The sequence below is a fragment of the Cetorhinus maximus genome, chromosome 4 (assembly GCF_964194155.1).
Source record: "Cetorhinus maximus chromosome 4, sCetMax3.hap1.1, whole genome shotgun sequence".
NCBI lineage: Eukaryota > Metazoa > Chordata > Chondrichthyes > Lamniformes > Cetorhinidae > Cetorhinus > Cetorhinus maximus.
In genome coordinates, this window is record NC_135882.1 from 73,652,408 (window position 1) to 73,669,133 (window position 16,726).

Consider the following 16,726-nt stretch of genomic DNA (forward strand, 5'->3'; position numbering starts at 1 on the left):
AAACCCCCCTAACCCCTGACTATGACACTGACTCCTCCCAATGTCAGGTTTCCCCCAATGCTCTGTACTACGAAGGAAGGACTCAGGAGCAAGGTAAATATTTTTTTTTAATTCATGGGATGTGGGCTTTGCTGGCTGGGCCAGTATTTAATGCCCACCCCTAGTTGCCCTTGAAAAGGTGGTGGTGAGCTGCCTCCTTGAACCGCTGTAGTCCATGTCGTTTAGGTACACCTACAGTGCTGTTAGGGTGGAGTTCCAGGATTTTGACCCAGCAGCAGTTAAGGAATGGTGATATATTTCCAAGTCAGGGTGGTGAGTGACTTGGAGGGGAACTTCCAAGTGACGTGTTCCCATCTATCTGCTGCCCTTGACCTTCTAGATGGCAGTAGTTGTGGGTTTGGAAGGTGCTGTCTAAGGAGCCTTGGTGAATTCCTGCAGTACATCCGGTAGACAGTACACACACTCTACATTGGTAGTGGAGGGAGTGAATGTTTGTGGATGTGGTGCAAATCATTCGGGCTGTGTTATCCTGGATGGTAACAAGCTTCTTGAGTATTGCGGAAGCTGCACGCAAACAGGCAAGTGGGAGTATTCCATCACACTCCTGATTTTGCCTTGTAGATGGTGGACAGGCTTTGGGGAGTCAGGAGGTTAGATACCTATCGCAGGATTCCTAGTCCCTGACCTGCTCTTGTAGCCACAGTATTTATATGGCTAGTCCACTTCAGTTTCTAGTCAATGGTAACTCCCAGGATGTTGATAGTGGGGGATTCAGTGATGGTAGTGCTATTGAACGTCAAGGGTCAATAGTTAGATTCTCTCTTGTTGGAGATGGTCATTGTCTGGCACTTGTGTGGCATGAATGTTATTTGCCACATGTCAGCCCAAGCCTGGATATTGTGCTGCATTTGGACATGGACTGCTTCAGTATCTGAGGAGTCGCGAATGGTACTGAACATTGTGCAATCATCAGCAAACGTCCCCACTTCTGACCTTATGATGGAAGGAAGGTCATTGATGAAGCAGCTGAAGATGGTTGGGCTGAGGACACTACCCTGAGGAACTCCTGCAGTGATGTCCTGGAACTGAGATGACTGATCTCCAACAAACACAATTACCGTCCTTTGTGCTAGGTATGACTCCAATCAGCGTAGAGTTTTCCCCCTGATTCCCATTGACTCCAGTTTTGCTAGGGTTCCTTGATTCCATGCTCGGTCAAATGCAGCCTTTATGTCAAGGGCAGTCACTCTCACCTCAACTCGGGAGTTTAGCTCTTTTGTCCATGTGTGAACCAAAGTTGTAATGAGGTCAGGAGCTGAGTGGCCCTGACGGAATCCAAGATGAGCGTCAGTAAGCAGGTTATTGCTAAGCAAGTGCCGCCTCATAGCCCCGTTGATGACCCCTTTCATTACTTTACTGATGATGGAGAATGAACTGATGGGGCGGTAATTGGCCGGGTTGGATTTGTCCTGCTTTTTATGTACAGGACATACCTGGGCAATTTTATGCATAGCTGGATAGATGTGTTGTAACATTACTGGAACAGCTTGGCTAGGGGTGCAGCAAGTTCTGGAGCACGAGTCTTCCATACTATTGCTGGAATAGCCTTTGCACTATCCAGTGCCTTCAGCCATTTCTTGATATCACGTGGAGTGAATCAAATTGGCTGAAGACTGGCATCTGTGATGCTGGGGACCTCTGGAGGAGGCCGAGAGGGATCATCCACTTGGTGCTTCTGGAAGAAGATTGTTGCAAATGCTTCAGCCTTATCTTTTGCACTGATGTGCTGGCTCCCCCATCATTGAGGATGAAGATATTTGTGAAGCCTCCTCCTCCAGCAAGTTGTTTAATTTTCTGCCACCATTCACAGCTGGATGTGGCAGGACTGCAGAGCTTAGATCTGATCCGTTGGTTGTGGGATCGCTTTAGCTCTGTCTATCACTTGCTGCTTATGCTGTATAGCATGCAAGTAGCTTAACCAGGTTGACTCCTCATTTTTAGGTATGCCTGGTGCTGCTCCTGGCATGCTCTCCTGCACTGCTCATTGAACCAAGGTTGATCCCCTGGCTTGATGGTAATGGTAGAGTGAGAGATATGCCGGGCCATGAGGTTACAGATTGTGTTTGAGTACAATTATGCTGCTGCTGATGTCCCACAGCACCTTTTTCAGTCCTTACCACTACCATTAACGCTCCCTTTGTCCTTTTGTTCATGATATCTTTGTCAATCTTTCCTTTGCCTCTGCCTATCGCCGGCCTTCTGTACAGCTTCACCTGCTCCACCCACCTTAAACAGTGTAAATTTTATCACATTTCTACTTCTCTGTAGCTCTGAAGAAGGACCATACAGAGTCGAAACGTCAATTCTGTTTCGCTCTCCACAGATGCTGTCAGACCTACTGAGTCTTTCCAGCATTTTCTGTGTTTGTTTTAGATTTCCAGCATCAGCAATAGTTAGCTTTTATTACAGTGTGTTGGAATACTCCCCACTTGCCTGGATGAGTGCAGCTCCCGCAACACTAAAGAAGCTTGACACTGTTCAGGACAAAGCAGCCCGCTTGATTGGCACCAGAACTACAAACATTCACTCCCTCCACCACTGATGCACAGCAGCAACGGTATGTAACGTCTACAAGATGCACTGCAGCAACTCACCAAGGCTCCTTAGACAGCACCTTCCAAACCCTCAACCACTGCCATCTAGAAGGGCAAGGGCAGCAGATAGATGGGAACACCATCACTTGGAAGTTCCCCTCCAAGTCACTCACCATCCTGACTTGGAAATATATTGCTGTTCGTTCATTGTCACTCGGTGAAAATCCTGGAACTCCCTTCCTAACACCACATGGACAGCAGTGGTTCAAGAAGGTAGCTCACCACCACCTTCTCAAGGGCAACTAGGGATGGCAATAAATGCTGGCCCATCCAGGGAAGCCCACATCCTGTGAATGAATAAAAAATTTAGCACGGTGGTAGTGCCACACAACACGATGGAGGGTATCCTCAATGTGAAGACGGGATTTCGTCTCCATAACGGCTGTGCAGTGGGTGGTCACTCCTACTGTCATGGAGGGATGTTGTTGAGGATGAGGTCAAGTATGTTTTTCCCTCTTGTTGGTTCCTTCACCACCTGCCGCAGATCCAGTCTAGCAGCTATGTCATTTAGCACTCGGCCAGCTCAGTCAGTAGTGGTGCTACTGAGCCACTCTTGGCAATGGACATTGAAGTCCCCCACCCAGAGTACATTCTGCGCCCTTGCCACCCTCAGTGCTTCCTCCAAGTGGTGTTCAACATGGAGGAGTACTAATTCATCAACTGGGGGAGGGCAGTACATGGCAATCAGCAGGAGGTTTCCTTGCCCATGTTTGACCTGATGCCATGAGACATCATGGGGTCCGGAGTCGATGTTGAGAACTCCCAGGGTAACTCCCTCCCGACTGTATACCACTGTGACACCACCTCTGCTGACACCGTCCTGCCAGTGGGACAGGACACACCCAGGGATGATGATGGTGGTGTCTGGGACATTATTTGTAAAATATTCCGCGTGGATGACTATGTCAGGTTGTTGCTTGACTAGTCTATGAGACAGCTCTCCCAATTTTGGCACTATCCATCAGACGTTAGTAAGGAAGACTTTGCAGGGTCGACAGGGCTGAGCTTGCCGTTATCGTTTCTGGTGCCTAGGTCGATGCCGGGTGGTCCAACCAGCTTCATTCCTTTTTTGAGACTTTGCAGCAGTTTGATACAACTGAGTGGCTTGCTAGGCCATTTCAGAGGGCATTTAAGAGTCAACCACATTGCTGTGGGTCTGGAGTCACATGTAGGCCAGACTAGGTAAGGACGGCAGATTTCCTTCCCTAAAGGACATTAAATAGGAGCAGAGTGGCAATCTGATGATGAATGCAACTCCTCAGAAGATTCAGCCCTCGTTTAATGCAGAAGTCTAGCTTGAGATCCCATCTCAGTTATTGCAGAGGAATTATGAATTATAAGGTTATAACATGGAGAAGGTTGAGTTGTAATTGCTACACTCCAAGGGTAAAGCTCTACTAATTAGTTTATAGTATTATCTTAACCCACTGAAGCATTATTTGTTTGGGGGGGGTGGTTAGTTGAAGGGTCAGTAGTATAGTTACCCAGCAGTTGGAACTGGTTTTAAATTCTTCTATCTTTTTCCTGGGTAACAAAAGCATCCAAAATCTCTGACTTTAAGTCAGTGTTTCGGAAGATTCCAAATGCAGGGAAATTGCCTAACCGAAGTTGAAACTTCCCAGACAATTCCCACAGGCTCCTTGGGTTTGGACTTCTGAGGAGTTCCCCAGCTGATCTTTCAGGGTATGATCATCCAGAGACCGGAAGATCTGGGCCTATGTGATTTTAAACTGGAATTTCATCACTGTATGTAAGCTCTACGTTATCCGATATATGCATTAAATTATTAAGCCTGAATTCACAAAGGAAGGCTAAACTTTAGCTTGTTTAAATTGCACTAAAACATTTTTACCCAAAATGAAAAACTTTTAAATATTTTTCACATAAAATTTATTTTATGAAAAAAGACTGGTCTTACACCAATTTTTAAGATTCCAGGTTACGTCCTAACGTCATTCCATCAAAAATGAAGAAGTTAATACAAAATATGAACATTAAGCCTAGGCAATTATTGCATCAGTGCACCTACCTTTTCACCAATTTCTGTGAACCGCCCAGCTGGTAAAACATCGATATCTGACTGAAGAGCACAGGCTTTGATCACAGTCTGAAAACGCTCTTCATTAAAGCTTTCTTCAAACACAATGTTATCCTGTAAAGAAGCATTCCTCAGCCATGCTGTCTGTGCAGAATACGCTAGCGGCTGATTGGCTGATGCCCACACCACATTACCGGAGATCGTTGTCATTTCTCCTAATATGGCAGATATTAGCGATGTTTTTCCACTTCCAACCTGAAATTAATTAAAATTGGATAAATTAGCCAACAAGTTTATTTGTTCTGATGAAAGGTCATAAACTTGAAACAGTATTGTTTCTCTCTACATGGATGTTTTTTCCTTTATTATTTTATAAGAACTAAGGAATAGGAGCAGGAGTAGGCTATTTGGCCCATACAGCCTGCTCCACTATTCAATAAAACCATGGCTGATCTGATTATGGCCTTAATTCCACTTTCCTGTCTGCACCCAATAACCCTCAACTCGCTTGTAGATCAAAAATGTCTTAATGTTTTACGATAACATAATTTTAACTTTAAATATACTAATTATACATTATGAGACTGTACATTGCAAAATGATGTTTCTCAAGCCAGTCTAGAAAGATAAGATGTGCTAAGTCGAAGCCGTCATGGCCTTGGGGAGTCACATTAAGATGGGTAAAGAATAAGGCATTATTCAAGTATCATACAAAAATCAGATACTGAAACATTCTGAGTAGCCCCATTGTATTACTCTATGGGAAGGTGTTCACATATTAGAAACCAATTATAAGTAAGCGGACAGTTAAGTTAATCAATTATTGTTTCACAGTTAGGCTAGTTCAAGATAAGAAAATACGAGTTGAGGGGATAAAATGAAGCTTTGTTAGCATCTTATCCAAGTCCTGAGTGTCCTAGGTGGAATTCTGAAAGATCTACTGTCCACGAAGGACCAGAGGGTTATCATCACTTCATGCCTTCAGCTTGATCAACCGAGGAAGCCATGAGAAGCCCATTTAGTTGTTGTTAAGCTTTTTCCTTTTACTGTTAATTTAAACTTTGTCTTCTATGTTTTTAACTGGTTACCTTTCTACCTTTTAATTGTCGATAAACCTTTTGAGTTTACCATCTGAAGCGTTCAGTCTTGCCTGATGTTTGAGTCCAGTGCGCACTAAATGATTTATCAGATAATTCACAATTGGGATTTATTGAATAGTTATAACATTGGGTCAAACGAGTTGTACCCCATATATTATCATAACAGAGTGAATGTTTAAGTTGGTAGATAGTTGCTGATCAAGTGGTCTGATTTGCCCTGATGGTGCTCTTGAGTGTTGTTGGAGCTATGCTCATTCAGGCAAGTGGAAAGTATTACATCACACTCTTGACTTGTGCCTTGTAAATGATGGGTAGGCTTTGGGGATTCAGGAGGTGAGTTAATCACTCCAGAATTCCCAGCTCTGACCTGCTCTTGTAGCACAGTGTTTACGTGGCTGGTCCAGGTCAAAGCTGGTCAAAGGTAATCCACAAGATGTTGATAGAGCAAGGTGGTAATGCGATTGAATGTCAAGTGGAAGAAGGTTTGGGTTGTCTCTTGTTGGAGATGATCATTGATTGGCACTTGTGTGGCATGAATGCTACTGACCTAAATGCCAGACCTTCTTAGTACTTTAAGCATTTTCTGCTTTTATTTCATATTTCCAGCATAATATTTTGCTTTTGCTTTTTTTTGTAATTTTATTGCCTGTTTTCCTGCTGATGCTGTGTCTTTCAACGTTATTATTACTTGGTTGTTGGCAGTCATTTGGTACCTCAGCCAAATGTTCATTCATCATGCTCTTGGATGGTACCACAGGAGAAAAATCTCTAACCAACTTCTCACCACGCAGGAATGTAGAGGCGAGAATTAAGACTGCCACTATGTATGGAGGAGGAGGGAAGATTCTCAGCATTAAATATGAGGGGGTGGGGAGGTGAGAAACAGGGAAAGCATTAACTGGGGAATAAATATCAACATAAGATTGATTACAAGGCAAAGGAGTGAAAGGGTGAAATGGAATAGATGACAAGAGACAACAGGATCAGTATAAACCAGGAGAGTTCATGGTGAAACAGTATCCTTGAAAAGATTGGGAAATGAATGGAATACTATGACCTAGATTTTTTGGAGTCGTGGAGACCCTGGGGATCTTTAAAATTGATGGGCAGGACTAAGATACGGAAGTCCCACCCCCATTTCCAACAGATCCTATTTTTGCCAGCTGGGAAATGGGAACAGGATGTGATTCACACATGAGGGAAACTCAAACACAGTAGGGCCATTGTACTCGGGCATGAGTTCAAACAGGCCCCATTTTCACTGGAGCAAGGGCCTTATACCACAGTGCATGAGTTATGAACTTTTAGAGTAGAGGTAAATGCTTGTGAAGGGTGGATAAAATCTACAGACCTATCAAGTTATCAAATTATTTAAATATTCTGCCCTTTAAAAATTGAAAAAAACTGTCTGTCTGTGTCTGTTAGTTGAAAAAAATCCATGCTTGCATTGTCAATAGTTGTTTGTTGACGTAAAACTAAGTGTTACCATTATAGCATTATTATGGTTTGACTGCTTTTCACAATCTATCGTTATCCTAGTGGGGAGCTGTAAGTTCACGGTTTGATTAACAGCTCAAATAGCTAATCCTTTAATAACCTGTCTTTAATGTGGGGTTATGAACAAAAATGTTTGTTTTTATAAGGCGTTAAGTATTTGAGGGGATTTAAATGTATTGAATGGGCTTTCATGAATGGGAACGTTTTATACAGCAAAGTCTGTAATAGACATTTAGAACTTTATTTTATTTCATTTCAGCATGGCTCCTGAAGTTTGCCATTGGTGGATACGGGTGAGTTGCCATAGGGGCTTTAAGGGGCCATGGGGATGGGTGGGGGCCATCGCGGTGGATTGAGAGCATAAGGTTGGCAACTAAGTTGCAATACGGGCTATAGGGGGCCATGGGAGTCGATGGAGGCATGGGTTAGCATGTACGGACAAGGGATTGGGTGTGAGGGCTGAGACCTAGAGGGCCTGTCATTTAAGAAAACAACTGGATGAAGACCGAGAGAGCCAAGGCAGGCCTTTCAACCTGCCCTGACATCATTCAGTACCTGTACCCCACCACACCCCCCCAGAATGACGGTCCACTATTTGGGGCACTTTTCTCTGGGGTGGGTGCGGCAAGCCAGAAAATTTACCGATTCTGCGCACCCGCCTTGCATGCGAAAATCCAGGCCTGTGTTTTTGTTAACTGGGTCTGGTGCAAATTGAGTGCCCCTATGCACTACTGTGTAGAGGTGGATGTAGGGGTTAAATATGAAAGAATGATTGATGAGGTACTTCCTGAACACATTACTGATTAGTTGATATTGATGTTTTGAAAATCCAACTATCTCTGTATTTGTTATTTTTATTTTAAATCCTTTGATAAGTACAGGATTGCTTAAATTTTAAATGTAAAAATGCAACACTTTCCAAATAGCAAGCCTCTCACCTCCAAGAAAGACACCACCAATTTGTGTTTTCAATGTTTATATTTTCTCACTTTAGGCTTTCATGTACTGAAGCTTTTTCCCACCTCATCTCAAGCTTATGACATTTAGAATTGTCAGCGTTTTGAGGGAATAAGCAACATGTGGTATATAGCAAATGGAAGAATTCAAACTGATGCAATAGAGCTTTAGCTGAGGTTTAGGATGAAGTGCATTCTTTTGGCAGACTTTTATTCTATATTTGGTAGTTTTGCACAAGAACTAGAAGGACTTGATACTAACACTGGGACACCTAAAATGCAAGGGCTCCACACATAGCACTGACATTCTTCAGCTTAATCAACACAATTTTTGATACAAAAAATAGGAATCTAGGCTCCATATCTCTGCTGTAACATTTTTAGAACATTAATAAAATGTTTAAAAGGAAAATGTCCACATATATTAAAATGTTAACCAGGAGGAGCTATCCATAATACATATTAATCCTTAGAGAATTTATATAGCGGGGTCAATCTTTTTCAAATGTTTTTAATGTAAACTACTTGTGCCTAAGATGTGATAATTTTCAAGACCAAAACACCTTTTCCTTTAGTTGATCTTACATCTGCCATCTGGTATATATATCAACATGAGGTGAGCAATGAGAGTTCATCAAGCATTATAAGATGTTACACATGGGGGTACAGGTTTTGTGGGAGGGAACAGCTCAGCTGTGTCTAATTTCTAGTCTGATATGCAATAAAAAACAATATAAAATGAAAACAACAATTATAAAAAAGGCAGAACAAACATAATTTTAAGTGACAAGTGGTGGGTTTCACTAGGGCATATCCAAGGAGAAAGGGAAACCCCTCATTGAGTTGTCAAGTTAATCATTTAAAATGTGATTAATTAATTCAGTCTTTAATCTTAAATTCTGGCTTTAAGTCAGTTGCTATAAACACTGGAATTTACAAGGCAGTTATGTTTTAAAATGTCTCCTTTAACTTAAGGTGAAACAGAACTTTCTGGAAAGATGGGTGATGAAGTCATACTAAACACCTCTGCTTGGAGAGAGGCCCATGCAATCTGGTTGCCATGGGGCAACATCACTCCAGGACAAACAGCCAATAACAACTCACATGCGTACCACGAGAAGCCCTGAACGCTTTAACGATTATGTGTGCAATGCGTGTACAGGGACAGACGAAAGTGGGACAGATTAGAATGAACATGTATGTGTGTGACTTGCAACTGCAAATTATGGTGTATGCAGGTTGTTTTTTTTTTCCCTATGTTTGAAGAAGAGCCTTTGTGCACCATGGCTTGCCATAGTCATGAAACCCCTGATGTCATCCTTTACAGTAATCATCGTATTATACATTTTAGGATGATGATAGAAAAGGACGATAGGCAATCCAGAGTAAGAATAATTAATTGGACAAGAGCCGACCTAGATGGGGAAAGAATGGAGCTGGGCCAGATAGACTGGAATGAAAGATTGGCAGGAAAAACTGTAGCTGAACAATGGGCTACCTTCAAAAGAGGATCGGTTTGGGCAGAGTTAAGGTATATTCCATCGAAAGGGAAAGGTAGGACAAACAAATCCAGAGCTCCCTGTTTGAAAAAGGAGTTTGAAATTAAGATAAAGAACTTATGACAGGTGTCAGGTAGAAAATACAACTGAGAAACAAGAGGAATACAGGAGGTTCAGAGGGGAGGTGAAAAAGCATATTGGAGAAGCGAAGGGGGATTATGAGAAAAGAATGGCAGCCAATATATAGGCATATAAATAGTAAAAGGGTGGAAAAAGGAGTAGGGCCGATTAGGGACCTAAAAGGGAATTTACACATGGACGAAGGGGCCATGGCTGAGGTACTAAATGAATACTTTGCATCTGTCTTTACCAAGGAGGTAGACCAAATCACCAGGCCATGGTGACAGACGAGGAAACTCTGTCACTAGAAGGGTTAAAAATTGATAAGAAGGAAGTGTTGAATAGACTGTCGGTACTTAAAGTTGACAAGGCACCGGGACCGGATGGGATGTATCCAAGGATATTGAAAGAAATGAGAGTAGGAATTGCAGGGGCACTGGCCATAAACTTTCAGTCTTCCCTAGGCTCAGGGGTAGTGCCAGCGGATTGGAGAGTTGCAAACATTACGCCCTTGTTCAAAAAAGGTCGTAAGGATAAGCCCAGCAATTACAGACCAGTCAGTTTAACTTCAGTGGTGGGCAAGATTCTAGCAATGATTATTCAGGACAGAATTAGTAGTCACATGGAAAAATATGGGTTGATAAAGAAGAGCCAGCATGGATTTCTAAAGGGGAAATCGTATTTAACTAACTTGCTGGAGTTTTTTGAAGAGGTAACAGAAAAGGTGATGAGGTTAATACTGTTGATGTGGCGTACATGGACTTTGAAAAGGCATTTGACACAGTGCCACACAACAGACTTGTGAGAAAAGCTTTTGTTCATGGAATAAAAGGGACAGTAGCAACATGGATACAAAATTGGCTGAAAAATTAGGGAGTGAGTAATGGTCAATGGATATTTTTCAGTCTGGAGGAAGGTTTGTAGTGGAGTTCCTTGCTTTTCCTGATATATATTAATGATCTAGATCTTGGTATGCAAGGACAATTTCAAAATTTGCCGATGATACGAAGTTTGGGAGTGTTGTGAACTGCAAGAAGGACGGTGTGGAACTTCAAGAGGGCATAGATAAGTTGGCGGAGTGGGCAGATAGGTGGCAGATTAAGTTCAACGCAGAGAAATGTGAGGTGATGCATTTTGGTAGGAAGAACATGGACAGACAGTGTAAAATAAGAGGTGAAATTTTGAAGGGGGTGCAGGAGCAGAAAGACTTGGGTATAGATAAGCATAGATCATTGAAGGTTGCAGGACAGTTGGAGATAGCAGTTAATAAAGCATATAATATCCTGGGCTTTTTTAATAGGGGCATAGAGTACAAGGGCAGGGAGGTTATGCTGAATTTATATAAGACATTCGTTAGGCCTCAGCAGGAATATTGTGTACAGTTCTGAGCACCATAGGAAGGATGTGAGCACATTGGAGAAAGTGCAGAAGAGGTTTACAAGAATGGTTCCAGGGATGAGAAACTTCAGCTATGAGGATAGATTGGAAAGGTTAGGGCTGTTCTTCTTGGAGAGAAGGAGGCTGAGAGGTGATTTGATAGAGATGTTCAAAATCATAAGGGGGCTGGACAGAGTAGATAGGGAGAAGCTGTTCCCACTCATAAAAGGACCAAGAACGAGAGTGCACAGATTTAAAGTGACCTGCAAAAGAAGCAAGGGTGATGTGAGAAAAAACTTTTTCACACAATGAGTGGTTCAGGTCTGGAATGCACTGTTTGGAAGTGTGGTGGAGGCAGGTTCAATCAAGGCATTCAAGAGGTCGTTAGATGATTATTTGAATAGAAACAATGTGCAAGAGTATGGGGAAAAGGCAGGGCAACGGCACTAGGTCATAATGCTCATTTGGAGAGCCAGTGCAGACATGATGGGCCAAATGGCCTTCTGTGCAGTTGAGATTCTGTGACTGTGTATAAAAGATGTCTGAAAATTATTTGTGATAATGAATCATGTAATTACTGTACTGCATCACTGTTCGCTGATGATGGGTTTCACCACAGAATAGCATCCCCTGTGCACCTCCAGCATTTAAATTTTTATTGTATTCGAGTGGGAAACAGGAAAAAGCAAGACAGTGAAAATGGCGCATACTTCCAGTTCCGCCGTTTGGAACGGCACCCCGACACGGCACCACTGACAAATTTCCACCCAGGGAGAGAAAAAGAGACAGTTTGTTTTCCATTCAAAAGGGCACTGAAATGACGGGACTTTTGGAGATTTAAGAAACAAGGGGCAGGATTTTCCCTCGGCGATTTGGGGGCGGGGCCCGGTCGCCGAGGGGAAAATGACGCGGGATGACGTTGGGAGGAATCCCCAACGTCATCCCGGTCCCTTTAAATTTTTAGAAAGGCGGGCGGACAGCGAAATCAGCTGTCCGCCCGCCGACTTGCCAATGGCCAATTGAGGCCATTGACAGGCTCATTAAGATAATTAAAGTCCTACCCGTCCAAGCTTAAGGCTGGCGGGCAGGCCAGGAGCCCAAGTGGGCTTCTGATTATTCATGAAACTTCATCCACTGGCGGGATTTTCTGTTTTTTAAACATTTAATAAATTTTGTGTGTTTATTATTAACATGTCCCATCTCGTGTGACATTGTCACATGAGGGGGACATGTCAATAATTTCAATATTTATCTATTTTTAGACTTTACTTACCTGTCATGAATCTCCCTGAGACAGGACTTTGCCTCAGGGAACAGTGCGCTTTTTCACGTGCATGCGCGAAAGAACGCACTTTGACAGATGGGGAATCCCTCCCCCCCCACAGGAAGCGCATAGCGCTTCCTGTCGGGAAGGCCGCTGGGCGGGCCTTAATTGGCCCGCCCACTCAAAATGGCGGCAAGCCCCGTTTCGGTGGTGGGGGTCAGCTGTCCACCCACCGCCAAGCTGGTGGGGCCCGCACGCCATCCGAGGGCAAAATTCTGCCCAAGGAGTCGTCGAATTGGGCTTTGCTGGTGAAAATAGGATCTGAATGACTTGGGCTGGATGGAACAATTTTTGAAGGAAACTGGAAGTTTCGACTTAGCGTGGCAGGAGGAAGTGAACCTGCTGGAGAGCTGGGAGTCATGGAGAGACTCTTCCTGTATTGATATATATCTGCCAGAAGTGGGATGCACAGCAAAAGAGTTTTTAAAAATTACTGCACGGGGTCTGGAAGTTGCTGGCTCGGGCAGGATTTATTGCTCAATCTAATTGCCCTTGAGACGGTGGTGGTGAGCCACCTTCTTGAGCTGCTGCAGGCCATGTGGTGCAGGGGCTGCAGCAGTTCAAGAAGGCAGCTCACCACCACCTTATCAAGGGCAACTAGGGATAAGCAATAAATGCTGGCCCAGCCAGTGAAGCCCACATCCTGTGAATGAATAAAAAAAAGGTACACCCACATTGATGTTAGGAAAGGAGTTCCAGGATTTTGACCCAGCGACAGTGAAGGAACGGCGTGCAAGTTCCAACTCAGGATGGTATGTGGCTTGGAGGGGAACTTGCAGGTGGTAGTGTTCCCAAGTATCTGCTGCCCATGTCCTTTGAAGTGGTAGAGGTCGAGGATTTGGAAGGTGCTGTTGAAAGACTCTTGGTGAGTTGCTGCAGTGCATCCTGTGGAAGGCACACACTGCTGCCAGTGTGCGTCAGTGACGGAGGGGTTGAATGTTCAAGGTGGTGGGTGGAGTACCAATCAAGTGGGCTGCTTTTTCCTGGAGCTTCTTGAGTGTTGTGGAAGCTGCACTCATCCAGGCAAGTGGAGAGTATTCCATCACACTCCTGACTTGTGTCTTGTAGATGGTGGACAGGCTTTGGGGAGTCAGGAAGTGAGTTACTCGCTGCAGAATTCCTAGCCTCTGACCTGCTCTTGTAGCCACAGTATTTATATGGCTGATACAGTTCACAGCTTCTCAAGGGTAACCCCCAGGGTGTTGATAGTAGGGATTTCAGCAAAGGTAATGCCATTGAATATCAAGGGGAGATGGTTTGAATCTCTCTTATTGGAAATGGTCATTGCCTGGCACACATGTGGCGCAAATGTTACTTGCCACTTATCAGCCCCAGTCTGAAAGTTGTCCAGGTCTTGCTGCATATGGACATGGACTGCTTCTGTACGTAAGGAGTCATGAATGTTTCTGCACATTCTGCAATCATCAGCAAACATCCCCACTTCTGCCCTTATGTTAGAGGAAATGTCATTGATGAAGCAGCTAAAGACAGTTGGGCCTTGGACACTACCCTGAGGAATTCCTGCAGGGTTGTAAGATGTATCTTGATTGCATAAGTTAATTGAAACCAAAATACCTTTTCTTTAGTTTAGTGTATTAGTTGCCTGTTAAGTAATGTTTGATGTATTTTGGTTTTAGTTTGCTTGTTACATTAGAAGTCTTAAAACATGAAATCTTGTCCTTTGGTAATTTCTTCTGTTCGCTGGGAAATTTGTCTCTTTTTTTAAAGGAAAGTTATAGTTACTCAATACATGGATTTTCTGCATTGTGTGGAACTCAAAGGTCAACAAGTGAGAGCATAGAAGGGACTCATTGATTAATGGAGCGACAGCCTGGGGTGCATTTAACCAGTAAAACAGCATAGCCGCTGCCTTACCTATGGTAACAACACTAGTTCTGAGAGCGTGATTTCACTGTTTGGATGATGATTTCCAAATTTTTGGAACTCGTTTCACCTACCTGTGACTTAACTCACCATGATCTGAATTTCCCTGCTGTCAACCTTCACTGGAGCATGGACGTCTGATGAGGAATAAAAGCAGCAGCCACATCAACATCACCAACAGCACGAGTCACACCAAGATCCCCAATACCAGCAGTGGGATCAGTAAGAACACCAACAGCAGCAGGAGGGGCAAGGATACCAACAGCTCAAGCAGGAGCAGCAACAGAGGCTGAATTATCCGCAGCCACATCCTGCTCCGCAGGGCAGAGGGGGTGGACACAGAGATCCAGTTTTAAACAGGGTGTACCTCAGCACAGGGTATACAGGCAGAGGAACAGTGTCCTCTGACACGATGGAGCACCAGCTCCTCAGGAGGTTCAGGCTTTTGCAGCAGGTTGTTGCTGACGTCTGCAACTTTCTTGAGTAAGATCTCCTTCCAAGTGGGCCAGGTGGGCAGGTACTGTCAGTGGACTTTAAGGACAGCCTTGAATTTCTTCACCTCCAGCTCCTTCTAACATCTTGTGACATCTGCAGGATTTCACAATCAACAGTCCACAAGGGTATTTCCCAGCTGTCCAATGACATGTTTGCCAGAATCACCACTTACGTTTACTTTGACACTGATGAGACCAGTAAGACGCTCTCACATTTTCTGCAGTGTCTGGACTCCTTCAGGTACAGGGAGTCATTGGCTGTACATGTGGCAATCAATGGACCCACAGATCAGCCTGGAGCATTTGTTAATCAGGACGGATTCCACTCCCTCAATGTTCAGCTCATATGTGACCACCAGAAGGTTATTAGCCATGTCTATGTAAGATATCTTGGAAACTGCCATGACTCCTTCTTTCTGCATATTCATATCTCCCACAGGTTTGCACACCTTCACACATAGTATGTGAGTGGAGTCAGGGGTTATCCCCTGAGGACCTGGCTGACAATACTAGTAATGAGCCCTACCAGTGATGCAGAAGAGAGGCACAACAATAACCACATGACCACAAGGGTCATCACTGAGCAGGCCATTCAGTTGTTGAAAATGGGATTCTGGTACCTCAACAGATCTGTGGGTGCCCTTCAGTATGCACCAGCAAGGGTCTTCAGAATGACACAGCACAGAGGAATGAAGTTGCAGGAGGGAGATGCAGACTGCTCGGCACCCTTCAAAGAGGAGGAGGAAGAGCTGATGTGGTCATGGTGCCCGCAGCCACTCACCTGGCCAGAGAAGCCTGCGACGGACACACTTCAGATAAACTGAGTGAATGAACCCATATGGCACACTCCAATGATAAAATTGCAGCCACACCTGAGGGTGCCTGGCCTCTTCCTCTTGTCTGCAGGAAACAACACACGTCCAAGCCCTCACAGCCTCCAGCATCACCTCCAGGGAACAGTCAGACAACCGGGGGTTGTTGGGGTGGGTGGTGATGTGGTGTGGGGAATAAGTAGCCTTTCCACATCTTGCTTCCATCCTTCTTCTTCTTGCAGCCTACTGCATACGAACATAGGAACAAGGAGCAGGAGTAGGCCATTCAGCCCTCGAGCCTGCTCCACCATTTAATAAGATCATGGCTGATCTGATGGTAACCTGAAATCTGCATTCCAACTACTGCCGATAATTTATCACCCCCTTGCTTACCTAGAATCTATCCAACTCTGCCTTAAAAATATTCAAAGATTCTGCTTCCACCACCTTTTCAGGAAGGGAGTTCCAAAGAGTCACGACCCTCTGAGTGAAAAATTTTTCCCTAATCTCTGTTTTAAATGGGCGATCCCTTATTTTTAAGCAGTGATCCCTAGTTCTAGATTCTTCCACAAGAGGAAACATCCTCTCCACATCCATGCTGTAAAGACCCCTCAGGATCTTATACGTTTCAATCAAGTCACCTCTTACTCTTCTAAACTCCAGCAGATACAAGTCTAGCCTGTCCAACCTTTCCTCATAAGACAGCCTGTCCATTCCAGGTATTAGTCTGGTAAACCTTCTCTGAACTGCTTCCAATGCATTTACATCTTTCCTTAAATAAGGTGACCAATACTGTACACAGTACTCCAAACGTGGTCTCACTGGTGCCCTGAACAACAGAAGCATAACCTCCCTACTTTTGTATTCAATTCCCCAGGCAATAAATGATAACATTCTATTAGCTTTCCTAATTACTTGTTGTACTTGTATACTAACCTTTTATGATTCATGCACGAGGACACCCAGATCCC

The 16,726-nt window shown here is 44.0% G+C and overlaps 1 protein-coding gene and 1 long non-coding RNA gene across 4 annotated transcripts in view; one reads left to right on the top strand and one right to left on the bottom strand.

The window, feature by feature from the left end:
* The window catches only part of LOC144679694 (uncharacterized), a 352,834-nt gene that overhangs the window by 203,962 nt on the left and 132,146 nt on the right, over positions 1-16,726 (top strand). The gene's annotated exons all lie outside the window — the stretch shown is intronic.
* LOC144679688 (ATP-binding cassette sub-family C member 9-like) overlaps positions 1-16,726 on the bottom strand; it is a 311,571-nt gene that overhangs the window by 80,284 nt on the left and 214,561 nt on the right. For all 3 annotated transcript variants that reach the window (XM_078540318.1, XM_078540317.1, XM_078540319.1), the window contains one exon: positions 4,684-4,947. In XM_078540318.1, coding sequence (XP_078396444.1) covers positions 4,684-4,947 — 264 coding nt within the window. The remainder of the gene's footprint in view (positions 1-4,683; positions 4,948-16,726) is intronic.